Source organism: Populus alba, chromosome 12 (assembly GCF_005239225.2).
Source record: "Populus alba chromosome 12, ASM523922v2, whole genome shotgun sequence".
Classification (NCBI taxonomy): Eukaryota; Viridiplantae; Streptophyta; class Magnoliopsida; order Malpighiales; family Salicaceae; genus Populus; species Populus alba.
In genome coordinates, this window is record NC_133295.1 from 13,328,963 (window position 1) to 13,356,847 (window position 27,885).

Consider the following 27,885-nt stretch of genomic DNA (forward strand, 5'->3'; position numbering starts at 1 on the left):
GCATTCAAATAAGAATAAAATAAAATGAAACACGCGTTATTGAGAACTTGATTTGACTTGACAATAAACACGGTATTGAAAATTTCATTTGCATGCAGTCATTATTCAAACGAAGCAAAGTATAAACAGCTTTTGATTGATCTACCATTACCCCCTTTCTTATCTTTTTTTATTTTATTTTATTTTGGATTCCTTTTCAAATTAATTTTCATAATCTTATTTGATTTAAATTTCATTAATTGGGTCGGTTTTACCTCTTATTTGAACAGTTTCACATGTTATTTTTCTAAATAAATTTAAGAATTATTAATGTTCAGAATTTTCTCTGCTTTTCTTTTCTTTCTTTCGTTACGCACTGCTTAAGCAGCACGAAGCAAATAAATGATTATTCTCCCTTTTAAAATTAGAACTCCATAAATGTAATAACAAACCGTCCCCTGCAGGCGTCCATCTCCTTGAATTTTGCCCGAAATGTACGATTCAATAGAGTGCTCTTCCCTGTTCACAAAACAAGAATGAAAAAAAAATCAAATTAAATCCTCAACCCCATGTACGTATGAAACACGCTGACAACATAGAACTCCATTATTTATATGAAATCTTGAACTTTAACCCAACAGTCGGATCTAAGTGACAATAATTTTCTTGTGTGATGATGGGTTAGTGTTACCTATCGCGGCTATTTCGTCGTGTATTTGATATTATGGTTGTGATTTTAAAAAAATATATTTTATAAAAAATATTTTTAGTTGAGGTTATAAAAATAATTAATATATATATATATTAATATTAATGATTTTTAATTTAAATATTGTAGATTTAACTACTGTTATTACATCATGAAATAAATAATATTGATATCAAATATTTTTTATTATTCCATTAAACTATGTGCAATGTCATTACATATAAAATCTATCCAACAAGAACTATATTTTCTATGGTTTTTTAAGTGCGCAACAACAAAAAACTGAATTTTTTAATTTATATAGTATTATTAAATAATAAAGATTGTGATATCTTTATTATTGAAATTGCGATTAAATTCCACAAATATTACATCATCATGCGATATCTTTCTAATTTATGTAGTGTTATTAAATAATATTAAATACTAGTTTTTCAAGTAAAACACAATTTTTTTAAAAAAAATTACAATTTCATTACGTACAAAAGTCATTCGACAAAAACCACAGTTTCCATGATTTTTTGAGTGTGCAATAAAATTAGATAAAATATTATCAGGAATAAAATTGAGATTACAGTAGAAATAAATTTAATTCATCTTAAACTAATTTATATATATTGTTCACAATTAACTACACTGGAAAGCTAAACTTTTCTCACTAGTTTTTTCTTAAAAAAAAAAAAACTAAATAGTGCAATAACACTATTTACTAAACAGAGGAGTCATGCTCCACTTTTCTTAAAAATACCATGAAATGCTGCTTCTTTAATTATGTGGCTGTACAGCAAAATTTAATGGTCCTACAGAGTAAAATCAATTTTACTTGCTTTACAAACGCTAATAAACATGGTTACAGGTAAACTTCATCCGCAACCACGTTAGCAAACAGCGTGTAAGTCTATCCAATAAACTTGACGAAACTGATATAACGCTATGAAAACAGAGTTAAAATGTATATATAGAAACGACCTTGAGTCAAACTCCAAAAAGCGAAAGAAAATAATCATATTAATCCTGAAAACACCGACGTACCACTACTTTGGGGACCCAGAATTGCAACAGAAGCATGAATTGCAACAGAAGCACCACAGTCTGACATTTTAGTGGCTCTCATGAAGTTCCCCGGGCCTTCAACTTTCAACATTACTCCATTTCCATCTATCAGTTGTTTGCCACAACAATCCTGTTCTTCTCGCCCCCTTACACTCATTAATTGGATTTTTAAACAGGATTTGTATAGCATATCGATCCAAAGTGTTAGAAGAGAGATCAGTAGGAATCATTGAGGGCTTCTTATAGAGTGAAAGTTTTAGCAGAAAAGTGAAGTGAGCCAAAAAAAAAAAAGGTCCTGCCGTCCAAGGGTAGGTTAAAGATGAAGTTTTGCAGGCCTCCGATTTGACAGGTACGTAAGAGTTCAGTAGCTTCTTCTTTTTTTTTCAGAATTTTTTACCATAATTTCCTCACTTCTCTAAACAACTCAATGTCTTGTATAAGTTTATTGTTAAATAAGATCTTCAATTATCAAAAGCAAATTGTTAGTAATTAAATATTCTGAAATCATGTTATAATTGGGTTTCTGAATTGAGAAATGATCATTGATTACTTCACACCAATTTACTAATCACACACTCTTACATTTAAATAAATGGTCGTTAAGTTGTTATATATTTATTTTGACGAGAAAGAAAGAAACTAGAATTTCATAATTTTTAAAATTACAATTAGTTATAGAAAAAAAATTTATTTGATAAATTCTGAATGTAAAAAAAAAATAATTATTTAAAAAAATAAGCCAGACAATATCATTTATACTTAGTCATAGACTTAAATCCTAATTCTTACCCTAAAAGAAATCCTTATTAAAAATTATATAGTTAATATCGAATCCTAACTTCTATATTAAATAAGAAAAGTAAATAACAATAAAAAAAAAACTTATCAATAAGTTAATTTATATAATTTTGATTGATTACAAATTTAACTTATAATAACTTATCATCCTCTTTAATGTCAATTAAGGTTGTAGGGATTTGTATTGAATGTCAATTCAATATGTTTCCAACACTCTTCTCATTCATCACCAAATAAATATATAAATAAATAAAATTTTAATTGAATTTTTTATAAAACAAGCATATGAAAATGACATGTTTAGAAGTGCAGTTCAACTATGCTTTTCAAAAAATATATATTTTTAAATTAATATGTTTTAGTAATTTTAGATTATTTTGATATATTAAAATTATAAATAAAAACTAAAAAAAATATTTTAATGTATTTTAAAATAATTTTTTTAAAAAAAATTAATATTTATTGTAATTTTAAATATCTCTCCGTTATTTTAAATACCTCTCCATAAGCTTAGACTATATCATGAAGAAACATGCAGAAGTAGAGTTGGCAAAGCAAACCTAGTAGCAACTAGCCATTTAGCTTGGATTTCACATCAGAATTTACGACTATCTTTGTAAAAAACGATTTGATAGTTATAACAAATTAAAGCCATATTTCTTGTCATCCCTACAAACCAAATACATATATAGAGAAAATAATGCATCTAAATATTCAAGATAATTAACCAAGCATCAAAATAACAGAATTAAAATCATTTTAACATTAAAGATGAATTGATTAAAAAAAAACAAGTAGAAGAAGAAAAGCAAGAAATTAACCAAATGGGGTAAAAAAAATTCACAATTTCAAATTAAAAGAAAAGGATAAAAAGAGTTTACAGTTTCTAAAATATATTTTATAATAACATTGTAAAATATAATAATAAAGAGTTGACCATTAATTAATCTAATGATTGTCATTAACATACCATTTCGTTAATGACATGACATTCAAAAAAAAATTCAAGAAACCAAGTCGAAGCAAAGAAGGAAATGAAATTGTAATAAAAAAAATTAATTAATTACGTCAATTAAACCAAGTTCAGGAGCTGGAGATTCATTAATTTTAATACGGCACCGTTTTCAGCCAGGCAGAGAGCGTTATGGAGAGCAGAAATGGAAATATTTTTATGGTGGGAAAGAGAAGGGGACAGAGGGATGATTGTCTACGGGTGGAACACATGAGTTGATGGGAGGTAGAGTTCTGTATAGTTACGTGGGATGTTTTCAGTGGATGAAATGGTGAAGTTTATGTGTGATGGGTTGCAGTGGAAAATGAGAGGTAGTGACGTGATGTTAAGGTTCGTGTCTTGACGAGTATCTAGGACTTAAATCTGGGATCTTACTTGTGTCTTAATGTGCATTTATTATGTTTTAATTACTAAGAGATAGATTTTTCTTACTTTGTGTTATATATATATATATATATATATATATATATATATATATATATATATTGATTAATCTCCTCTAATGACTAATAGGTACATAAAAAAAATATTTTTATTTCTAAATCCAAGTTCAATGAATTTGCTCTCAAAAAAAATTTAATAATTTTATTATATGAATCTATAATGAAATGTAAGTATATACACAGTAAATTATTCAGCTCTTTTAGTTTATTTATAATGTATTTTGTATTGTGGTAGGATATGTTTTTTAAAAATATTTTTTACTCTAAAATATATTAAAATATTATTTTATATTTTTTTTTATTTTGATATCAATATATTAAAATTATTGAGAAACACTAAAAAAAAATCAATTTAATTTTTTTTAAGTACACATTTAAAAAAAAAAAAAAAAAAAAAAAGCACATTCATTTGTAACAAGCTTGCATCAAATGCGCCTATCATATAAAAATAAAAGTAGCCTCACTTTTTTCCCCGGAACTTTCATCAAACAAAAGAAAGGAAGAATATCTTTTTGGAGGCAGAACCCATAGCCAGGATATAGCATGTGCTGTGGTGGAGGAGAGGAGGATAGATCATGGAAGTAACACAGAGGAAACTTGACGACAACAAAACCCTAGGAATTTCAACTCCTCTTTTTCAAGACTGGGGTCACATCTTCATCTTTCATGCCGGTACAACCGGCGTATAATTCTTTTTTTAAAAAAAAATTGGATGAACGGGAAATCTGAAACCTATTAAGCATGTTTTATAGTATATTTCTGATTTTTTTTATTTTTTAAAAATTATTTTTAACATCAACATATAAAAATAATCTAAAAATATTAAAAAATATTAATTTAAAGTAAAAAAAATTAAATTTAAAATTTTTTTAAAAAACATTTTTAAAATGTAAAAAGAAATAGGGTTTTAAACAAATCAAATCTAGACAGCTTTCTACTATATCAACCAAATTTATAAGTCATTCGTCCTAACCGAGTCCAATAGATTTTGTTAAATCATTGTCAAAACCAATTCAATATAAAACCCAGCTGACATTTAGTCCTTAATCTTGAATTTTTTAACAATCATGAACATCAACCTACAAAGAAGAGTAATTTGACTCTTTGCACGTAGAACTTAGAAGGGAAAAAAAAAAAAAAAAAAAGGCTGAAATGGCCATTATATCTTCCAGGTTCTCTATCATATGTACTCTCGCTAGAGGAGGGAAAAAAGGTTGTAACTTTAGAACACCCTTTTGTCAGAAAAATACAGCAAGGCTACCAAACTAGCCAATAGGGCCGTCCTCTCCATTTCTCTCTCCTTCTCCCCTCCTCTGAATTCTCATAAAGAAGAAGAAGAAAAAGAAAAGAAAAGAAAAGAAAAAAAAAAAGGACACCACTTTTGTCCGTCACAGCCTTCTTCCACGGGAAGAAAACACGGACAGGCACCAATAATAGCATCAAAAAACACAATGGCAGTATCGTAAATCTCAGCCAAGGTATCCTTCAGAGATCATTGACTAGTCCACCAGTCTGAGAAGTACTGGACAGAATAAATGATGGATGGATGCGTTCTATACCTCTTTTCCTTTTGTAGAGAGTGTATACACGCTCCAATCATAGAGGTTAGCCAATTGGGGACCCCACAAGACTCATCGGCCCTCTTTGTACATGACCCGTTTCTACTTATCTAGGGCGCGTGAGCTCAATATTTCACGAGAGATTCTACTTTTACGAAAAATCCATATATTTTTCAAGAAATAATGATACAAGGGATTTAATGCAACTGATGGACATGTTGAAATACTTATATGAATCATATAGATTTGAAGCACAATTGGACCTACCTTATATACACTATTCAAGAATAATAAAAGCTAATAAAATAAAAAATAATGACCTAGTTCTAAGTTTTTTTTATTTTGATCGATTTTTTTATATATTTTTTGACATGCACTCTATCCACTATATTGTATAAAAAATAATAATAATATTTAATTTTTCAACAATATTTCTAATATAAAAATTAATTAAATCTTATTGTTATTATGGCGCAGTATATTTTTTGTTTGAAAATATATTAAAATAATTTTTTTATTATTTAAATTATTTTCAACATTTATCCATCAAAATAATTAAAAAAAATGCTAAATAAAATATTAATTTAATATTTTTAAAATCATATATAATTTTAAACACACTCAAATATAATTACAAACGCAAAATCAATAAATCTTCAGCATTTATGCTTACAACTTTGAGCACAACAATTTAACTTATAAACAAGGTGAAACAAAACAGCAATAATTATCTTCTTGACGAATTTGTAAAACATTTGATATCCATTGGGGATCTCGAGTTCGAGTTTACTCTAGTGATCTAAAAATGATTGTTTATACCACAAAGACGACTACATGATCTCCATCAATTTAACTTATTTTTGAATTTTGACAAAAATAAAAATCAACCCTAGTTGAGTGTAAACACATAATATGTTATAAACTTTATAGGGGATAAGTAGAGTGATAATTGATGGAAATGGGTCTAAAAATGACATAGATCACATAAGATTATGAATTATGTACAATGAAAATGGGATTAATGATAATAATAATAATGATGATGATTAAAGCGAGTAGATGAAAGTTTTTACTCACTGATTAAAGTGATCATAACAATAATAGGAGGAGTATTATTATTTTGGACCTGATGACTGGTTCTTATGAGAAGCCAGAGCGAGGATTGAATTAGCAAGCTTGTTAATGGCATCAACTAAACCACTAATGCCTTGCCTGTTGATTTCTGTCTTGGATTCCTCGATCTTGAGTCTTCTCTCATGCAAACTCAAGAGATCTCTGTGTCTTCTTTCTTCTCTCTCATCACAGGCCTGAATTGCTTCTGCAATGATAGAAGCACTTTTGGAAATGGCAGTGCCCACTTCATGTGAGGTGCTTGCACTGGCAGTGCCACCACTGGTTCCTTCCCCACCTCCACCGCCTCTTCTCCTTCTCTTTGCTGGTGAGTTTGAATACTCACTTGTATCAGAATCTGAGCTATCACACATCTCCAAAACATGAAAATGTGGAACCAAACCAATCAATACTAACTGAATACGTATAGTTATAATTATATATGCTATGCTATAAATAAATACTATCCCATCAATGTTGATGAGATCATTCAACAGTCATGTCTGTCCACACAATCAAACCAAAAACTGTAATGGGTTCTTGCAGAAAAGGCAGTTTACGCTAATCAAAGTATATATATGCCAACATTTTTTGGTGTTCAAGTTCATTAATGCATAAGAAGACAAATATTTACATCTCAAAATCTCAATGTTTTAGAACTGCAATGATCACTCAAACTCTTGCTGTGTTTTAGCCAAGAGAGAGCTGTTATGAAGGAAAATGCAATTCGATATGACAGGAGCAAGATGCCTTCTTTTGTGCATGAAAGTACACATGATATCAGAAAGAAGAAGAAAAGGAAAGAATCAAGCTGGAGGATTTCATAGATGGAGATTCAAAGAGAGGGAGAGAAAGAGAGTGTGTACCTACTGTGGGAAATGGCTCATGAAATTGGATTGGAGGAGGTGGTTGAGCTTGTGGTTGTTGTGATGGTGGTGGGCGGGGAGGAGGTAGGGGTAATGCTGGAGTTGGAGCAGCTGAGACTTGATGCTGCAAAAGAGGAGGCAGTACTGAAGGCTGAACATCAGTTGTTGGTCTCTCTACCACATAGCTTGTGTTAGGATTAGAACCTGACCCACCAGCAGCTGTAAGCATCCTCTGTTGACCACCTCTCCTCTCCACAACCTCCACTAATTCCTCATATATCTGAGGCAACATGTTACTAGGCAAGTTTCTCTCTTTTCGTTCATTCTTTTCAAGCTTCCAATAAGACCCTCCATTTCTTTCTCCTGTCTCGGCAATTTTCCTCTCATAATCTCTAACTTTCTTGTAATCTCTCATTAAATTATCCCATTTGTCATTGCACTGGTTTTGGCTCCTCAAACACTCTTGTTTCCAGCAATAATCTTCAACCCATTTCCATCTAAGCTCCGTTGGCTTGCTTCTCCCTTCTGCACTGTCACTTCTTTTCATTCTCCTCTCATCATCCATTCTTTTTGCTTCAATCAACACCATAGTCTCGCTAACTGTCCAGTTACCTTTCTTATATTCCCTTATCAAACTCTTCCCACCTTGATCAGCCATCATGATCACGACACAACTACTTAGGTTAAATGCATGCAAAGCTCTTAACCTTTGCAGCTAGTAAGACATAAAAGGAGGGAGACAAGTGAAGTGCTTAAAGAAGGAAGGAATGAAGTGTTGAGAAGAGGAGGAGGGAGCCAAGAAGCAAAGAGAATGGGTCCAATTGGTCTTTGTCCTTTGCTCCCTTTTTAGAGACTTGATTTGATGCGGGTGTTCAAAGCAGTCAAATCTTTACTAAGATTGCTAATTTAGGCAAATAATAATCACATTAATGTGGGCTACCTTAACAAGTATAAGTGGTTCTATAACATGACATTAATAACCAGCCCGCTTTCACTGTCTTTGCCTCAAAATTCTCAACCCTTTTTAGCTTTAGTTAGATTGCACTCCCTTTAAAATCTTCAAAAATCTTGATAGATGAAGGTTCAAATCTAAAACTACTTATGCAGGCCACTGCTCCCTGCGCATCGAGGGAAAACCATGAGAGAGACCCTACACATCGAGGGAAAACCATGAGAGAGACACAGAGGGGTGACTAAGAAAGGAGGAGAAAGGACCAATCAGCTCCATTCAAACTGACATATCTGCGAACCCTGACATATCTGCAAATCCAAAAAATTTAGGGTGTTGAGTAATGTGATAACGAATTATTTTTTAAAGTATTTTTTACGTAAATCCATTAGCAACGACAGCCGCTGCCCACACACGCGGTCTCTAGTTACTAATCATCTCACCGTGTGACACCTTCGTCAAGAGTTGATTAGTAATCAATGCCATGGGATTTTCTCAGCTTTAGGAGCATTCTTGGGTCTCTAGCATACTTTGACAAGTGAGATTCTTCTTCAATTGACTTGATTTCCCCCGATAACATTACCTTTATGAGATAAACAATGGGAGGGTAACACTTGGATTGTGAGTTGCAAGATATCCATCAAGTTTATTTGCATGAGAAACGTATAAAAGTTCAAAGGTTAATTGACCAAATGATTGTGGACATGTCGTTCTTCAACTTTTTCCAGTATTTCACATGGGATTATAGCTTTCAGGGTGCTTATGAAAGTTCGAACCCTATGGAATCCTAAGATGCAACTATATGTATGTGTGTATGATCCTACAAAGGTTGCTTTCAATTTCTTTAACTAGTTAGACGAGCTAGCTTTCCTTTTCTTTGTTTCTATAGCCATGAATCTTGCTGCGTAGGGTCACTTTTTCTATCCAAAACATTGGGCTACTTATGACTGCTCCCAATGAGAGACACAAAGTAGTTAATCTTCCATTATGACATGTAAATATACTAAGAAAAAAGTAAACGGTTTTTTCAGGAATAAATTATATAATTATAAACTTTGTTAATGTGGTAAAATTATAATTTTTTGCTTTTAATTTTAAACCCAAATTAAGTAAAAAATTGGGTTATAAGATTTTTTTATTATTAATTTCATCATTTTTTTATTTTATCCTTAATACTTTTTTACTTTTCAACCATATTATCAATAGATTGGTTAAGTCGATCGGATCATGTCATGCTAATTTTATATTATTTAATTTTAAACATGCTCTAACTTGCACAATTTTTGTTACGTTCAAATAAATTTTGATTTGAATCATAACATATAACATGCATGTGAAAATAAATTGAGGGGGAAGTAGCTAACTTATGTGCAAAGATTCTTAAATTCTCGCATGAATTAGATCATGCAACAATGTTTATGATTAGTTTAGGATATGCACCATATAGTATAATCATTGAAGAAGATCAAGCAGAAGAATCAACATTGAGAGACTAAAATAGCATGACAATTATGATTTGGTGAGGCCTTGCCTGCCTCACAACAATCCCGTTACCGTTCAAGAATGATGAAAAGGTGTGCAAATACACATCAAACCCTAAACCTCCATTGATTTTACCAAGAGTGCCAAGATTTGGATCTTTTCGAAGAAGTTGACAGTTTTGTCCTTTCAGGAGGTTACACAGATGTCAATTTCGTTTTTTGAGGCAGGACATTAAAAGCCTGGGTGGGAGCCATGTCAGTAGCCATATATATTATATTTATTTTTCTCTTTTTTCCATCTTGCCAGCTATATAGGACCTGAAAGAAGAGGGTACAAAAATTGCAGGGTTAACTTTGACCAGGGCTTTGACCGCAGAGGACGGTTCAATGGGGTCCTGAACTGAAACCCTTGACTGGTCTTTTCCGTTCCAAGTTTTTGGACTCTAGCCTGCTCCATTATGGGGGTACAAGATGCCGAGGGTATCCTCGTCATTTCATTAAACCCAGCCTTTTCTTTAGAAATAGCTGTTTGAGATTTTGGATAGCTATGGTATATGGTGGCTCGTAGAATATAGTTTGCATTTTTAGTTAGAGTTTGTAACCTTTTATCAGTTGAGTGATTGCAAAATCCGAGCATGGCAATGAAAATCGAAAACAATCAAACAAAAAATAAAAATAAAGGAGAGGTAATCATGCTAAATTATTGTTGATATGCCTTAGATTAAAATTTCCTTGAATCTAGAAAAAATATCTTGGCTGTAGTGAATTATTTTCTTTAATATTGTTATTACACCCAACACAACGGAATAACTTTAAAAACAAATTTTTAATAAGACTTTTTATCTAACTTGAATTTCAAGTTAAATTATATAAGAGTTATATTAATATAACTCAGTTGATTTAATGGGTCCAAAACTAATCTAGATTACAAGTAAAAAACATTATTTGACTTTAAAAAGAATTTAGAATGATATTTTTTTTTAATATTGAAACGAAGACATTAAATTGACATGTGCTTCATAACTTAACATGTTAAACATGTGACCTAGATCATGGATTCTGCTAAGTTTAATAATTTGTTTTTTTTTAAAATTACTTAATGATACAATAATAAAAATAAACATCCATTAATTAAACATCAACTAAATATCAGGATATTTATTTGAAACTATAATAACTTTATAGAGATAAAACTAAAAGAAATTATAAATATTAATTCAAAATTAACCAAATATTTTTTTAAAAGAGGATAATTACATAAAAAAAAAATCAATTGAAAGAAGAAAAATTGGAAGATATATATATATTTGGCATTGGTATTAAACTCAACCCATTGAGTTAACTTTGAAACTTTTCGACCTGATTCCTTGCCTAGCCTAGGTTTAAACTTAACCCACATGTGATTTGACTCCAAGCAGACCTAATTAATTTGACAAATTAAATGTAACTCGATTAACTAGTAAAAATATAATTTGGCTTTAAAAAAATTCAAAATTTTTTTTTTAATATTAAAACAAAAACACATTGAATTAACTTGGGCTTCATAGCTTAACTTGTAAAATCAACAATCTAGATCATGAATTTCACTATGCTTCAGATTTTTAAAATTATTTTTTATTTAATGATATAATAAAAAAAATATCTGTAGAAATTAAAAATTAACTAAATATCAAGATATTTATTTAAAAATATATGTATTATCAATTTAAAATTAATAAAATATTAAAGGATGTATCTGCAAGAAAAAATAAAGATATTCATTAACTTATTTTTTTTTCACCCTTTTTCTCCGTCTCCTCTCCCCTCTTTCTCATTTCTCTCTCTGAGTTCTCTCTTCAGTTTGTCCGACCAAACCAGTAAATAAAACCCATCCAATAGGAGATTTTTTAGTTCATAACGAAAGCTCTATTTTGTAGCATTTTATAGGGAGGCTTCAGGCCCCTTTTGTTATAAAAACAAGGTCAAATATCAAAACTATTTTTGTTCCATGAGATTGGAAGTTCCTTTCAGCTCAAGGCTTAAGTTCTTGAGCTGAAAGAAACTTCCAATCTCATGGAACAAAAATAGTTTGACCGTTAATGGCTACGATGTCCTTCCTTCCCTAGCCATTTGGCCCAGGCATCCTACCCGCTAGGAATCTCGGCCATTAACGACCAGAAAGTTGTGCACTTCACCCACAAAAATTTATATTTTTAATGGTCAACTTAATTTTTGTGTGCAAATCTAGCGGTCAGGAGAAAAGAATAGAAGATCGAACAGTAGCGTAGATGGAAGAAAAATGTGTCACACAAAAACAATAGAGCATAAAGGAAAAAATATAGAGAAAAAAAAAAAACAGGGATGACGGAGCCGCATCGGAGCTTCGAGACACACTTGGGACCATAAAAAAAAATCCTAATAAGAGGAATTCATAAACATGTAAAAAGTTATAATGAATTATACTTGCTATTTAAAGATGTGTTTGAAAGTATAATTATTGTTTTTTAAAAATTATTTTTAATATTAATATATTAAAATAATTTAAAAATATTAAAAAATACATTATTAATATTTTTTTTGTTTGTATATAAAATTTATAATAATTTATAATATTTTGTTTGTATAAAAATAATTTATTTATTTTAAATTAATATTTTTTTTGTTTGTATATAATTTTAATATGTTAATACCAAAAATATTTTTTTAAAAAAAACATTATTAAAACATATTTTTAAATAAAAAATATTTAAAAACACAATCCAACAACACGTATAGCTAGAAGTGAAGACTAGTCTGAGAATTTTTACAACTTCATTAGTATCAAAGGTAAGGTTCAGCTTCTAATCAAAATTTAAATGTAACCCCTCAAAGATCTACTCGACGTCGGCAGCTTTGATCCCGTAGCTGCTGCGAGGTTCTGGATCTCATCCAATTATCGAGCAAGTCATCCGTCATCTTGTCTTAATGATGTTTCAGTTCCCTCCACGGAAAGAACATTTAAGATACTGAAAGTGTGACCTTTTTCTTTTTCACAAGGACCAAGAAATTAGTATATCAACATTAAATTTTTGGCTTGAAAACCCTACTCTGTATCCAGATTATCTTTCTTCTAAAAGGGCAGATCGTTCAGTCACTTTTGCATCCTGCTTCCCTCTTGTGGAAGAAGCTTGTGTTTCCTCTCTTTCTTTATCCGATTCCTGAGACCGACACCTACCTGTTCTTGAACCTTCTGCTGAGCTTCAATCCTTTCTTTCGAAGTACCTCGTCATTCTTACTGGTCTAACAATGGCATCGCATGTAGTTTTTTCTTGTTCTTTACATCTTCTGTAGCGAAGGGCTCAAGGCTTCTCCAGCCGGACCACCGGTTTCTACCATGACGCTATTTCACAAGATATAGACAGCCAATCCGAGTTCAATCCCAGCTAGATGGTGGTCAGACTGGTTGAAACTTCAATGCACCAAGTCAGGAACCTTGATACTTTGAATCTTGCTTTTATAGTTTCCTCAAATGGAGGCAGCATCAGAGGCTGAAGCAGTAGAGCTGTGCGAATAAGAAATCAGAAGGGGTCATAAGAAACTTGACGATTCTTTTTTTAGCTCTCAAACACAAGGCCATCTCCGTTAGCGGCAGATTTGGTTGTTGCTTTTGGAAGGCATACAAAATTCTTCCAAACTTGTATCGTTTATAAGCAAACTTCCTTAGCTTCAATTATTTTCATTAAGCATTTCCTCCTAGTTCGCATGCAGGCATAATGATTAAGCAGTAACAAGAAAAGCATTTGGAAGTTGCTCAAGTGCCAATCAAAAATAACAAATGTAGCAATCATTTGAGATACCAACATCATCAAAGTATTTAAACTGTTGTCTTGATCTAAGCTATTCCCAGAAAGGATGGAAAAACAAAACTAAAAAACAAGCTCAGTTCCCAACAAGTGATGGTATTCTTTCTAAGACTCACTGAAGATTATGCCAAATATGCAATACATGGTCAAAGTAAAAACTGTAGCAGGCCTCACGACCAACTAACACCATCATCAACTACAGGTTGAGGTGGGGGAGCAGGAGCAGGAGCAGCAGCAGCACCCCAATCATCCAATCCACCTGCTGCAGAGGAAATAAACAATTCAAGCATGGAACAGAACAGCTCAAGAAAACAATGTTGAAATAATAAACGTAGGATGTGAGAGAGCAAGTGGTACAGTCAGCAGACTAACACAAAATGCTTTCACCTGAATCACTGACAAGCAAATTAATCAACAAAACACACATCTCATACCTTGGTCTGGTGTCAAGCTTGTTGTACCGGGTGCAGCAGGAATAGGTATCGCTTCATTGGTCCATCCAACATCAGCAACAGGATTAGACCAGCCATCAGTGGCACCACCCATATAGTCAGCTCCAGTAAGTGCATAGTCAACTGGAGCAACCACATCTTCCTCCTCCTGTGGTTTTGTTTCCTCAGGCTCCCTGTAGAAAAATAAATCAACCTGCAAAATAGGAAAAATAGATGGACATTAGAAAAACTAGAAGCTAAGATATCAAATCGCATGATGATTTATGTTGACAAGGACCTGATGTATAAGATTAAGAACAAGAAGTCAGTCAAGGTTTCTCTTTTTAGCAAAGAGAACATGAGTGTGCATATTGGAGAGGAGAATTTATGTCTTATTGGAATTTCAAACAAGAAAATGTCATGCAGAACTCACCATCATGTCCCACTTGTGCCCTGGACGAATGGTGCCACGCATTTGGAGAACCATCCTTGCCAAAAGCCAAAATAGACACCCAATGCTGTGCTTCCCCTTGTTATTGGCTGGAATACCAATATCCACAAACCGCATTGGTGAGTCAGTGTCGCAGAAAGCAATAGTTGGGATATTTCCCAAGGCTGCTTCTTTGATTGGCTGCAATATTAAAAAAAAATAAAACCATGGTTAGAAGCAAGACAAGGAAAACAAACCACGAGAAAATCAGAAAATGCTAAAGCAAGCTGCCCTCGTCAATGAGAGACATCAATAATTGCCAGCAACAATTCACCTGGTGGTCAGTCCTTGGGTCGGTAAGGACAAGAAGACGAGGCTCACTGAAGGAAGTTTGGAGCTGATTTGTAAATGTACCAGGAGTATGCCTTCCAGCAATAGCATTAGCACCAGTGCATTGAGCAAACTTCAAAACAGCTCTCTGACCATAGGGCCTAGCTGACTGAACAATAATGTCTTGTGGGTTTTCAATGGCAACAATAACCCTGGCAGCCAATAGAAGTTTATCCCATGTCTTACCAAGGTTGATGATGTAAATTCCTGTAGCAATAATTACAAAGCAACTCAAAACACAGAATCAAAGCACATCCTAACATATCTAATTTAACAGAATAATATTTCAAAAGCAACCAAGAACAGCATTTCTACAAGCACAAATATGGTTTAAAAGCAAAAAGAAATACTTAATATAAAACACTCTTTTTAAGCTAAATTATCTTAATTAAGATTAATATTCAATAAGCTAAATTCAATAATCTAAGTAATCCTGATTAACAACTAACCAAAATTCAATGAGTAAACCTAATCAAACATACTGCACAAAATCACTTTCCAAAAACACTCATTAGCTGGAAGTTTGGATCGAGTCCAAGAAATTCAATGGCTGAAATTCCTCTACAATCTGATTCCGGAAAAGATTTTCCGCAAGATTACATACATTGTTCAAAAAACATATTCCCACATTTCTCATCCAAAAACACCAACAAGAAATAGCATTCTTCTAACAAATACTACAAAACAAAAGCAGAAAAAATAAAACCTTAAAAAAACAGAAACCAAACATGGAAAAGGGAGCCACTTCATCACTTGATGAAATTCCATCTAGAAAAAACTAAAAGAGAGCCCAAAAAATCTTGTTCTTTCAGACACTAACTGCACACAAAACTCAAAACTAACCATTTCACTAACAAGGAAACAGTGTTTAACTTCGTGTTTTGTCGTTCTAAGTAACTAACCGTCGTTGCGGCGCTTGAAAACGTAACGTTCCATTTGGAAATTACAGTTCTTGGTGCCGAGGTGGACTTCAGCAGCCAACATCATTTGAATGTCGGCTTCTTTCTGCGACAGCTCCCGTGGTGGAGCTGGTGATGCTGTGTTCGTCGCCATGATTTCGTCCTCTGGAGAAACCAACCCGCAGAAGCTTGGGTTTTGTGCAGCAAGAGAGAAAAAATGAAGGCGTTGTCGTTGTTAGAGAGAGGGTGTTAGACTTAGCTTATAAAGAAGACGATGATAAAGAAGAGTAAAAGAAGAAACCCTAGATGCAATATTTTTATTGGTTAATTACTGGGTTACCCTTTTGAAGATTGGTCCAGAGCGATTACCTGCTTCACTGAGGTGCGCTTTTTTTTTTTTTTTCCATTCAATTTCTTTTTTTTAGCTACTCTACATGAAGTTAATTTTATTAAAAAAACTATTTATATAAAAACTGATTGTTTGAAAAGTAAATTATTTGTTTATATTTATTAGTATTATAAAAAATAAGGTAAAAAATATTTTTTGGTGTTTGGATATATTTTAAAAAATAAGTTGAAAAATAACTTATTAACATTTTTTATCAAGTTTATTAAAAAAATGATGATCAAATTTAACAGATGAAAAACTTAAAATGGATGAAATTGAAAAAAAAATTATAAATTATTTAAAATAAAAGAAATAAAACTTCATAAATTATTTAAAATAAAATAAATAATAATTACAAGAATGAAGATCAGATTTGACAGATAAAAAAATTAAAAGATGATAAAATTAAAAACAAATTACATAAATTATTCAAATAAAGTAAATATCATTCAAAAGAATAGAGATCAATTTAAACAAATAAAAATTTTAAAAGTTGATAAAATAAAAAAAATCAATTTCATAAATTACTTGAGATAAAATAAATAATAATTAAAAAAATAAAAAATCAAATCTAATAACTAGAAAAATTCCATTAAGAAAAGGATGAAAGAAGAACGAGGACCAAACTTGATATAAAAATCAAATTATTAGGGATAAAATTGAAAAAAAATATCAAAGAAGAATTCAAAATAAAATAAATAGTAATTAAAAGATTGAGGAACAAATTTGATATAATAAGCAAATAATAAGATATTTTTTAATTTTTTACAACTTCTGGAAAGTATATTTCATCTAAAATAAAATGAAAATACTTTCTATAAAGTCAAGTTAAATTTTTCGTTGACTGTAAATTATTTTTTGTTAATTCACTTTTTTAATAATAAACAAATATGAAAAAATTTGAAAAATAATTTTCAAGAAACCACTTTTCATAAAACAAATGAAGCCTTAATTTCATCCTTAGTTTTTTTTAATAGTCACCCAATATGTATTTTGAACAAGCTAGGCAAGGTATTGGTTCAGGAAGTATTTTTATTATGTCAATTTCATGCTTTCTTTCTTAATTTTGTTTTCAAGCTTTTTTTATTGATATGACAGGTTATATTTGAACTAATAAAGTTAATCAAGTTACATCAAAACAACTCTCATATAATTTAGTTATAAACTCGAGCTAGACAATAAATCATGTATAAAGATTTTAAATTTGAATTGTCAAGTTGGTTTTAATAATAATGTTAAATAATTCTATGAGATTTTAGAATTTTTTATATTTAAAAAAAATGATCTATAAACAATTAAGTATGCACATGTAAAAATATTTTGAAACATGAAAAGTTGACTTGATAATTTACCGATTCAGATTTTTGTTCAGGTGATGCATTATTAAATCATTCAGAAAGTGGCTTGAATGATCCAAATAAGTCGACTAGTATCTTGGATAAGACTCGATAAGAGATTGTTTTTTAATTTATATCCAAACCAACGTTTTTAATTTTTTTTTTCAAGATTTTCTTATTCAAAATAATAGCATTTCATTAAAACCCTCTGCAGACTCATCCAATCAACAACTGACTTGTATTCAACTTGCAATATGAGCTTTTAGAATAATTTAGTCAATTTATGTTCTAAAGGATGAAATTTCAATAAATAAATTTGTTCGAGTAGTGTTATTTAGCACCCAATGGCAGTATGAACCCAGATATTCGGCTTGTTTGTTTTTATATTTTAAAAAATTTAATTTTTTTTTATTTTTTTATATATTAATATCAAAAATAATTTTTTTAAAAATAAAAAAAATATTTACTTAGTCCTTCCATGTTCTGTGAAGTTCTTCCATTAGGGATTCTTCCTTGTAGTTGATGGGAAGATAAATTAAGTACTCGAGATGCAGAGATCCTTTCATAGATGTCGGGATCATACCAGACGAGCTGTCGCAGGATAAATCCAAGTGTTCATAACATTAAATCTTTGGAGATTATGTTGTCTTCCAACTGTTGAAGGAATCGAACCAGTTATGTTGTTGCTAATTTCTCGTCCTTGAGGCCTCTCAACGAAATAGCTAACCTTTTGATCCAACGTGAACACATTTTCTGGTCAAAAACCTTTTGGAGTGAATTTTAACTTGGTTTTTTGCGTTTTGATTTACTGTGACACTTTCAGTAAAATAACAAATTCTGTAACAAATGTACCTGACATAGTATTATATATTGCCAAGGAGTAACAGCTTAAGCATAGTGAAGTTCCCTGCTCTGAATAATGGATTGTTGAACATTGAAAAACCTTACGTATTTTAGATTCTTGTTTTTTGGAGCAAAGTCAACCAATGTGGGCTCAATGCAGCTATTATTATAAATGCCCAGCTCGCCGATCAAGTGAACACCTCCCTGTTGCCTGTGAAGAAGTGGTCGGCAAATGAGAAACAGACACTAACAAGAATGTGCACGTCATTTGTCATCCACACTGATCACGTATTGTCGTATCTTGTTAACTAGTTTGAATAACCGTGTTACGGGGCGGAGTACTTTTTTTTTCTTTGAAGGCAAGGTGTTGTAAAAGTTTTTTTACTATTAAAAAAAAAAACCTGGCTAAAAATATATATTTTTCTTATAGTAAAATCATTCTAGCTGTTTTGAAAAACAACTAGACCAGTTTACATGAAATAGTCAAACTATTTTGATTATTATCTTTATTTATCTAATGATATGCCGCAAGAGAAAAAAAAAAATCATTTCCCCCTCTTTTTTTCGCCTTGAATAACTAGAAAGTGGTAATCGGGAGTAAAAAAAAAAGTATTTTGAGAGAGAAAAACACAATTACCCTAAAATTTTGAGAGATGGGTGCTGGTTTAGATGATTAATCATATTTCTATATGATAAATGAGAATTTTAATGTTGTAGAAATTTAATTCTTTTGAGAAATTTTTGAAATTAGAATGATTTCTACTTGCATAATACTTGTAGTGATGTGGTGAGGGGTTGGTTGTTGATCTGATAAAAAAATTATGGTTAATTGAAAAGAAAATATACCACCTATCTAAGAGAAAACAGTCGGTCAATTGAAAAAATTTAAAAAGGTGGATTATTTGAATAAATTGATATTTGAAAAGGGTAAAACTTGTAACGGATCAATCATGGGATGGTTAATTATTAACTGGGTTTTGATGATTTTGATTAGAAAATATATCCTTTTCTTTTTGGTATTGATAACCAAAGATAAAGGAATAGTATATTTTAGTTACTTAGTAAATTCATTGAGTTGTATTGAAAGAATGTTATATTATATTAATTAATTGATGGAGGTATAAAATGATTTCTGGATCTTCGTAGTTTTGTCAGGATTAATAGATTATGGAACCTTTTATGTTTTGTTTTTTTATAAGAGCATAGCTGATGTTACATATTTTGTGTATTTTTTGGATGATAACATGTATGTTAATTATTTTAATGTAATTATTATTATGTTAGGAATTTTATGAGATGTTGGACTTAAATATTATTTAAATTCATAATTACCTAATGTAGAATTTTTCTTTAATAATGTTCGTATTAATTTTAAACATAGTACTTAAATGATACTTTGTTTAAATTATATATTGTAATATTCCGAATATTTTATGGATAAATCTTAGTTTAATTCATATGGTAGTTAAATGCGTAATATAACTAATGTGATGAGATGAATTGTAATGTGATGAGTCCAAAAAAATTAAATAATGATTAAAATGTAAATTGATTATTTATTGAAATATAACAAATTTAGTTGATAATTTAAGATCTTTTAATATAGTAATAGACTTTGTCAAAATTTTAATAGATTCTTAAATCATGATAATAAAAAAAACAAATTTACACTGTTTTCATACTTATTACATGGAATTTGTACCTAAGTATAAGGGATGTTAAAAAAAAAAAAAATGCCAAATCCCATAGATATAAGAATTGGCTTGGCCTATGATATTGTTTAAGATTTAGGTTAGGATTTAGTTAATTTAAAATAATATCATTTTAAAAAATAAAAACATTGTTTTAAAACTTTTTATTTTAAAAAAAGGTAAAATTAAGTCTCATATGAATTTTGATAATTGACATGTTAAGATAACAAGTCAAACTATATTAGATTTCAATTTCAATGAGGGTGCATATTGAACCTTCTAAGTTAACAAGTTTGACCAAATTAATTCATGAGATTGGAAATAGAATTCCTAACCAATTTTATATAAAACCCAACTTAAATTTTGAATCGATAAATTAGTGAATTTACTAATTTAATAATTGCTACAGGTTAAAAGTAATGTTATTTAATTAATAAGGATGTTTGAGAGTGATTTAGTTTTGTTTTTATATATTTTTTAAAAATAATTTGTATTTAGAAAAATATAAAATTAAATTTTATTAGTGTTTTTATAATTTTGATAGAGTAGTATATATATATATATATAATATATATATATATATAAAGTATTTTAATATATTTTTAAACAATAAATTATTTTAAAAATCACTCATCAGTACAATCCGAAACATCCTATTGGTAGAAAACATTTAAGAAAAAATGGGTAGAATAGAAGTCAAATATCCATCGCTTTCACGTGTGAACCCGAGGGTCTTTCTACTTACCAAGAAGGAACCTCCCTCCCTTCGTCCCTTCGCCTTCGCTTTGTTTTTTCTCTACCTTGACCCTTTCCTTTCTCTTGTTTTCTTCGCCTAATACTCTCTCTCTCTCGCGATCAAAATCAAAGACTAGAAAATCATCTTTGATTTTTTTGATCTGATTTTTTATTTTTACAAACGTCGATTACCAGTAATTATGGCCACCACTGGAAACAAGAATATCAATGCTAAATTGGTGAGTTTTTAAGCTTCTTTCTTTATTTTATATGGATAATCGTTATCTGGGTGTGATTTAATTTTGAAGAATTTTGGTTCCATTATTAATTTGTAGGTATTTATTTAGTATTTTTTATGCAATTCCTGATGTGGTTTTTGTTTAGTTTTGGAAATGTTTATAATTTCAGCAAAATCTGATGTTATTTTTTCTGGACTTTTTTGTTTTGTTTTTGTGATCGCAACTGAGAACTGAGTTAGCTCGTCGTAATTGTGAATGTTTTGTGCGTTCTGTTGTGGGTTTCCGATAAATTTTAAGGATCTTATATGAATTTGTTTAATTCTGATCGCTTAGCACTGTTTTGGGTTATAAAATTAAATGTACGACTTAAGTAAGCTAAGTCTTGATGTTATCTACTACATGTGAACAGCTTTTGTATTCTGGTGATATTTTTTCTTTTGTACAAGGAATCAAGTGAGATTTATACATTAGGTTAGTGGTTTTATGAATTGCCTTTGTAGCATTGTTCATGTGCAAATATTATATGCTTTAGCCCTTGCTTTATGAGTCCGAGATTGAGACTTGTTAGGGGTTCATTTATCTTTGAATCCCAGACGCATTGTTTGTCATTTGTGTCTGTTTTTGCTTGTAGAGAATTTGTAGCATGTCCTTCATTTCTTTTTGCATAACTAAATTTAAGGTGGCTGTGTTTCTCCATGCCTTGGTTTGACTGTTTTTTTGGCTGTTTTTTGAAATACATCATGGATTTTTTTGAAATTTAATATTTGGTTTATGGTTGCTTTGTGCTGCAGGTGCTTCTCGGGGATGTTGGTGCTGGGAAGTCCAGTCTCGTATTGCGTTTTGTCAAAGGACAGTTTGTTGAGTTTCAGGTTCGTGTGTACTGGACATTAGGGGGTTATAACATTGGTAGCAGAAATTGTCCTGTTTGATTTTGGAGGATGACTTTTGCTGTCGGTATGTTATTGTAGGAATCAACCATAGGTGCTGCCTTTTTCTCGCAAACATTGGCTGTCAATGATGCAACTGTAAAATTTGAGATTTGGGACACAGCAGGCCAGGAGAGATACCACAGCCTGGCTCCAATGTACTACAGGGGAGCTGCTGCAGCAATCATTGTGTATGATATATCTAATCAGGTAAGAAAGGTTGCTAATTCCCAAACCTGATGCATGCCATTCCCCTCTGAGCAGCATTTACTTTAAGAAAATAGTTATTATGTCTAGGTTTTTATTATATACTGTGTTATATAAGGAACCATTTGACTTTTTGGCTTTAGTAGTCTGTAGTGTCAGTCTGCAGGTCTAAGGGTTTATAGTTCAGTCCTCTTGCTCCAATATTTATTTGCTTGAAGGATATGGAAGAAGTGGGAAGTGTTTGGCAATTTGAATTTCGTCCTCCTCATTTAGAAAGAATTTCATGTCAAGGCGACAAATTTTCATTTTGCAAATCTTTGCATCAAGAGCCTTCATTGTTGAATTGATTTGCTCAGTGTGCTTCTGCTGCCTTTAATAGTATCAAAACTACCATGTTTCATTTTTTAAAGTTAGTTGTATGCTTTCCTGTTATTATATCAAGGCTGCTGATTTTCTTTGTGATGTGGGTGCGCGTGCTCTGGAGTGACAAGTTTGTAGTATGTTTGCATGCCTTAGATAAAGATGTCATTGCTAATGGCACCTTTAAATTTTTCCCTCTTTTGAAAAAGTTAATTTCATCTATAATTCATATTTTCTGTTTTTGGGGAATAGATGAAAGATATCCAGGTTCTAACGTCATTCACTGTGAACTAATTTTAACTAGATAGGTGACATGTGTGATGATGCATTTTCCTTTGTAGTTGCACCATGCTAACATACCCTCTTGCCCCATTCGGTTCTCTCTCATTAAAAATCCCAGTTATAGAAAAAGTCTCTCTTCAGTTTTTCCTTTAAGATTATATATGACAATAACAGATCTCAGTTAATGCATACAACTAAAGGTGGTTTTAGGTGTTTACTTGTCAGACAGTCTAACTATTTCTTTGCTGTTTTCATGTCCTGTGGTTTATGTCCCTCTTCCCTGAGTGGCAGAGCCTACCCTGCTCTCCAACTTGCTGGAAGATCTTTCTCTTCCACATTTTCCTCTTGTTTCTCCCTCCTCTTGCAAGGATATGTGACCCTTCCATTTTGTCTTGTTCCTTCTCAAAATTGTGTTTGTTTTCAGAAAATAAAGAGTCAATATCAGCTTCGTTCTATAGCTCAAAAAACTGAGTCACTCACCTTCATCAAGAAATGAAGGCAATATTGCATGAAAGTGCTTTGGCTTGCCTGGTTTAAAAAGTTTTCAGAGCTGTCTTTCAAATCTAATGGCTCTTAGAAATGGTTCCTTCATGCAAGATTATTGGCTGAAAAAGATGACTGCCACCACTTTATTTAAATTGTTTTACTAAGTTGGTTGATTTCATGTAGTCACTAAAATTCCAAATCTTGATTCTCTTGTAGGCCTCATTTGAGCGGGCGAAAAAATGGGTTCAAGAACTTCAGGCACAAGGTAGTTTTTACATGTTTGCTTGTATAAATGTGTATATGGCTGTTCTTGATAGCCTTCTTCATGTGGCATTCTTGCGTCCTGTTGCTGATATTACTGTTAAATTACCCTTATTTTCCTTGAACTGTATTCTATCTGTATCTTTTCCTTTCTTTTGTTACCGGAAGCTTTAATCATTATATTCTGTTTGCTTCCACATAGGCAACCCAAATATGGTTATGGCACTTGCAGGGAACAAAGCTGATTTGCTGGATGCAAGGAAGGTTACTGCTGAGGCAAGTAGCTCTTTCTATGTGATAGTGACTTCGTACTAGTTGATTTTTTATCTTCAGTAGGTCCTTTAAATCATGAAAGGTATAGCAGCTTATTGTCAAGGATATAGGATATTGAAAAGAAACTGGAATGATTTTTTATTGGTTTATATGAGGTGACTTGGACAAAGTAAACATGTCCTTAAAGATCCTTTTTGGCATAGATTACATGGGAAAAGTTAGCAGCAAGAAGTTCTCGCTTTTTCCTTTTTCTTTTTTCTTTTTTCTTTTTGAGTTCTAATAATTTGTTACATAATTTTTACCTTTTACAGAAATCATACCTTAGCATTTATTGAATAACTTGGCAAGTTCATTTAGAGATCTGCTAGGAATCTTCATTTGGAGAAATAATTTTCATGCAGGAAGAAATGTTATGCAATGGCACATATGCAAGCCTTTACCTTATTTGTGTATTTTCCATTAAAATAATTTCTTATAATTCTTTCTTGTAAAGACTTATACTGATCTGCAACCCTCAAATTATTGATGATCTAATGGCGATCTCTATGTTTAGACTTAAGACTGTCCGTGAATGTTTTGCTGCTTTCTCTCTGTGTTCTAAAGGAACATCTTATAGATACTCTAACCAGGACATTCATTAATGCTTTGCAGGAAGCACAAGTTTATGCCCAGGAATATGGCCTTTTCTTTATTGAAACATCAGCAAAAACTGCAACCAATGTCAATGACATTTTCTATGAAATAGGTATGGGATAGGTTTAAATATTTGTTGGTCGAAAATAGAAAACAAAGACCTAAATTGTTTCTAAAGTGAGTTCAATATTTTTCCAATATGTGTATATGAAGTTAATCTTGGGTACAAATGAAGGATGAGAATATTTTGCTCAAAACTCAACAAAAACTTGATCATGTTGGACTATTTAATTGCTCTTTTGTTAATGCACATTTACTATCTCTTTTCTAGAATTTGATGGTGATTATTTTGGTTTTGTGGTCATTCTATGTGCAGCAAAAAGACTACCTCTAGTACAGCCAGCACCAAACCCTTCTGGTATGGTTCTTATGGATAGACCTACTGAAAGGACAGCAAGTGCATCTTGCTGCTCTTAAATACCTGAGTGACAGCGGTATTGCTGCGTATCTGTATCTTCTTTGTAGTTCTTGTGGTGCTCTCCCTAGAAGTCTATGTTTGATATTCTCTGGTTCGTTTGTGTATTAAGAATTTCCTTTTCAACCAGTGAAATGGAACTGTAGTGGCTTCTCGTGTAATGAAATGGCGTCCTTTTTCTTTCACATTTTAAAATTTGCGTGGAGCACTCCCGCACATAAATATATATTTATTTTTTAACTTTACAGAACCATTCTTTTTATGTAAAAAATTGCAGAAGGTTTGTTTTCTCGTAAGATGATGACTCATGGTGTAATTAATTAAGCTGCGAAGCACAATGTAAAACCTTTACACCAATTTCAGCGTCAGCATTCTGAATTTGCCTTGTCTTCATTCTTTGGTTGTTAGGTCACACACAAGGTGAAAATAAAATGGCCTCTAATTGACCCCAAGCAGTCAAGAGAACGTTGGAAATTTCTATGGACCGGGATGTTGAACCGGATGGTTGAAACATCTCAATCATCCTTGATAAATGTCTTTGGGTTTCTGAAGGGGAAACCTAAAGATTCAAGGTTAGTATACGAGGAATCGGCATTCGTGCACTTGTTGCCCAATTCTCCTGTGTTAAAAATGGGTGTCTAGATAAAATGACCGTGAAGGAAGCTTCTCCGCTAGCTTCTGGAGAGATGACATATATCAACGTTTGATAAAATCCTGTTCACAAAAACACCCTAAATTTTAGTCTCAAAGTAGATGCGATACGGTATTTTTCAGATTTGTGCTGGTGTGATTGGCTGCGCTACATAGAACTTGTAGCTTACTAGCGGCCAGTAAGGATAATCGGTCAACTTATAACATTACTTGAAGATTACTTAATTTGTTTGCAAATGCTTTGTCACTTTCTGATCTGACCCCATCATATAAAAGAAAAATACAGCTCCATGAAGCTTCTCCACTTGAATCTGTTCCTCTTCTACCAGGCAAAGAGAATATAACAACTCATTTCTTAATCAGTTCAAAGCCTTAAAAGCATAATAATCAAGCCTGTTCAAAGACTTGACAAAGTACAAACTCAACATTAAACAAAAGGAAGTTGCAAAAGTACACTTTAAAAAATCAATCAACCACCTACATGCACCATTGGCAACTGCAAGAACTACCATTAACTGCCGCTTAATTAGGTCTTGTTAAATCCTTGAAAAGATGCAGCTGAAGCACAGTCCATTGGTCGAAAACCAATTCTCTCTTTCTCCATGTCATAGACAACCTCCACGTCTTGTTGCTGGAAGCTCCCCAAAACCCCAGCTGGTCCATAATCACCATCATCCATGGATTGAAACAGTAGGCATTTGACCACAGTAGAGTTACTTGGGGCACTCATAGCATAGAAGTGATTTCCCTGGGACAAAACTAGACTCGCATTGTTCAAAAAATGGAAAGTTATTGAAGGGAGGAGATCACCCGTGAGAATGCTGTTGTTTTGACATGGTACCTTGTAACAGAGATCGAACCCGGTTCTCATCTCCATATCAGTGGCTCTAGGGTAATTTATTATTGATCGAAGAACAGAGAGAACCTGAGAATAGAATGGCTCAGGCAGGTGAGTGTAAGTGGTTCCTGAGTCAACCAACATCCCCCCATTACCAAGTGAATCAAACTCCCTCAAGCTTGATGGCACTTCAGTTGCCCTAACATTACCTACAGTTATGGCCTCTAGACCAACGTAGTAGTAATTAGGGTACATGGGACTCTTCAACATTGGGGTGAATTGCATATCATCTTTAGAAGTAAGGGCAATATCTCCTATAATTAATGGGCTTGAAATATTAGGGTTGTTTGCATATTTGAAGGCCAAGAAGCAATGTGAGAAGCCCTTTCGAAGAAAACCTAGCTGTGAAGGCAAAGAAAGTGCACCTCTACCAAACCCTGCAATCCCAATAGGTTCCCTATACGTAGACCCAGCGCAACCAAAACAGAATCTTGGGATTTCTTGAGTGACACCAAGGTTTCTTCCATGAACCCTAAGCGTATCCCTAGTTAGTATCCCAGTGACAACCCCTCCTGCACCGTAAGTGTAAGCAAATGGAGGGCATGGCCAAGAACATGTGGCTTTAACAAGGGTACTCAATGAGCATCCAGCCATAGTGCATGGATCCAAGGGGTTGCCAGAACTATGAACATCAATGCAGAAGGGACTAGCACAGGAGTCCCTATGTAATGAAGAAGAATGAGAAGGAGAAAAACTTGTCATCATCCTGTTGTTTCTATAATCATCACATTCTATGCAATCAAAAGAAAGGTTTCCACAAGGAGCCCAAGTAAGGTCACTCCCAGTGTCCATATACACTTGAATGACTTGTGGGGGTGTGCCTATACTTAGAGATATCAAATACCCATCTCTAACTTCCCTCAATGGCTCCATCATGTCCAAAACATCAGTTAGTTTCTTTCTTGAAGAAGTGGAAGCTTTTGGATGAGTTGGAAGGGAAGCCCTAGAAGCTGGGGTAAGACCAAGAATGAGTGAATTAGGGTTTCTTGGTCTTGCTAGGGACTGAATTGAATAGAAGAGCAGACTATTGACTAGGAGAAAGAAAAGAAAGGTGGTGATGTTGTTGAGCATAATGGCCATTGTTACCTCTTTGGTTGTGTTTTGAGATGGAGCTATAGGTTTACGGGGGTGATCTATTTATAAGCCCAAGCAAGGTCAAGGGTTTTTCTTCAGCTCTAGAGCAAACCAACAGATGTTGCATGGACGAGAAAACCAGCTAGGGTTTTCGGTATAGATGTGTGTGCGCGCCACTTGAGAGAGAGGGAGGATT

General features: G+C 32.3%; 4 protein-coding genes across 8 annotated transcripts; 1 reads left to right on the forward strand and 3 right to left on the reverse strand.

Annotated features, from left to right (window-relative positions):
* Window positions 1-6,476: 6,476 nt before the first annotated feature.
* On the reverse strand, window positions 6,477-8,577 carry LOC118031188 (uncharacterized). Of its 4 annotated transcripts, none has more exons than XM_073403560.1 (2): window positions 7,534-8,577; window positions 6,477-7,037 (listed from the first exon to the last, which is right to left on the reverse strand). In XM_073403560.1, exons 1-2 carry the CDS (start codon window positions 8,188-8,190, stop codon window positions 6,669-6,671), a joined length of 1,026 nt encoding a protein of 341 aa, XP_073259661.1. In that variant the 5' UTR covers window positions 8,191-8,577; the 3' UTR covers window positions 6,477-6,668. The 4 variants fall into 4 exon arrangements, with proteins under 4 accessions (XP_073259661.1, XP_034891424.1, XP_034891426.1 ...); XM_035035533.2 differs by having other exon boundaries at window positions 6,477-7,021; window positions 7,530-8,571; XM_035035535.2 differs by having other exon boundaries at window positions 6,677-7,021.
* Window positions 8,578-13,741: 5,164 nt separating this feature from the next.
* On the reverse strand, window positions 13,742-16,195 carry LOC118031187 (small ribosomal subunit protein uS2y). Of its 2 annotated transcripts, none has more exons than XM_035035532.2 (5): window positions 15,934-16,195; window positions 14,976-15,238; window positions 14,645-14,842; window positions 14,215-14,425; window positions 13,742-14,039 (listed from the first exon to the last, which is right to left on the reverse strand). In XM_035035532.2, exons 1-5 carry the CDS (start codon window positions 16,082-16,084, stop codon window positions 13,951-13,953), a joined length of 912 nt encoding a protein of 303 aa, XP_034891423.1. In that variant the 5' UTR covers window positions 16,085-16,195; the 3' UTR covers window positions 13,742-13,950. The 2 variants fall into 2 exon arrangements, with proteins under 2 accessions (XP_034891423.1, XP_034891422.1); XM_035035531.2 differs by having other exon boundaries at window positions 13,742-14,042; window positions 15,934-16,194.
* Window positions 16,196-20,903: 4,708 nt separating this feature from the next.
* LOC118031186 (ras-related protein RABF2b) lies at window positions 20,904-25,306 on the forward strand. The gene is made up of 7 exons (XM_073412838.1): window positions 20,904-21,163; window positions 21,955-22,032; window positions 22,132-22,299; window positions 23,641-23,689; window positions 23,888-23,965; window positions 24,614-24,703; window positions 24,968-25,306. Exons 1-7 carry the CDS (start codon window positions 21,125-21,127, stop codon window positions 25,066-25,068), a joined length of 603 nt encoding a protein of 200 aa, XP_073268939.1. The 5' UTR covers window positions 20,904-21,124; the 3' UTR covers window positions 25,069-25,306.
* Window positions 25,307-25,703: 397 nt separating this feature from the next.
* On the reverse strand, window positions 25,704-27,684 carry LOC118031185 (probable aspartyl protease At4g16563). Its single transcript, XM_035035528.2, has one exon. The coding sequence runs from the start codon at window positions 27,489-27,491 to the stop codon at window positions 26,244-26,246; it is 1,248 nt and encodes a 415-aa protein (XP_034891419.2). The 5' UTR covers window positions 27,492-27,684; the 3' UTR covers window positions 25,704-26,243.
* Window positions 27,685-27,885: the final 201 nt, after the last annotated feature.

What these genes read in the sequence shown, in the direction of transcription:
- LOC118031186 (XM_073412838.1), top strand. Translation starts at nt 21,125, where the DNA reads ATGGCCACCACTGGAAACAAGAATATCAATGCTAAATTG. An exon ending in TCAAGAACTTCAGGCACAAG is followed by an intron (nt 23,690 to 23,887) that starts GTAGTTTTTACA and finishes GCTTCCACATAG; the next exon opens with GCAACCCAAATATGGTTATG. An exon ending in TGACATTTTCTATGAAATAG is followed by an intron (nt 24,704 to 24,967) that starts GTATGGGATAGG and finishes TTCTATGTGCAG; the next exon opens with CAAAAAGACTACCTCTAGTA.
- LOC118031188 (XM_073403560.1), bottom strand. Translation starts at nt 8,190, where the DNA reads ATGATGGCTGATCAAGGTGGGAAGAGTTTGATAAGGGAATATAAGAAA. An exon ending in TTCATGAGCCATTTCCCACA is followed by an intron (nt 7,038 to 7,533) that starts GTAGGTACACAC and finishes CATGTTTTGGAG; the next exon opens with ATGTGTGATAGCTCAGATTC.
- LOC118031185 (XM_035035528.2), bottom strand. Translation starts at nt 27,491, where the DNA reads ATGATGGAGCCATTGAGGGAAGTTAGAGATGGGTATTTGATATCTCTA.
- LOC118031187 (XM_035035531.2), bottom strand. Translation starts at nt 16,084, where the DNA reads ATGGCGACGAACACAGCATCACCAGCTCCACCACGGGAGCTGTCGCAG. An exon ending in TTTCAAGCGCCGCAACGACG is followed by an intron (nt 15,239 to 15,933) that starts GTTAGTTACTTA and finishes TTATTGCTACAG; the next exon opens with GAATTTACATCATCAACCTT. An exon ending in GGCACAAGTGGGACATGATG is followed by an intron (nt 14,426 to 14,644) that starts GTGAGTTCTGCA and finishes CCTATTTTGCAG; the next exon opens with GTTGATTTATTTTTCTACAG.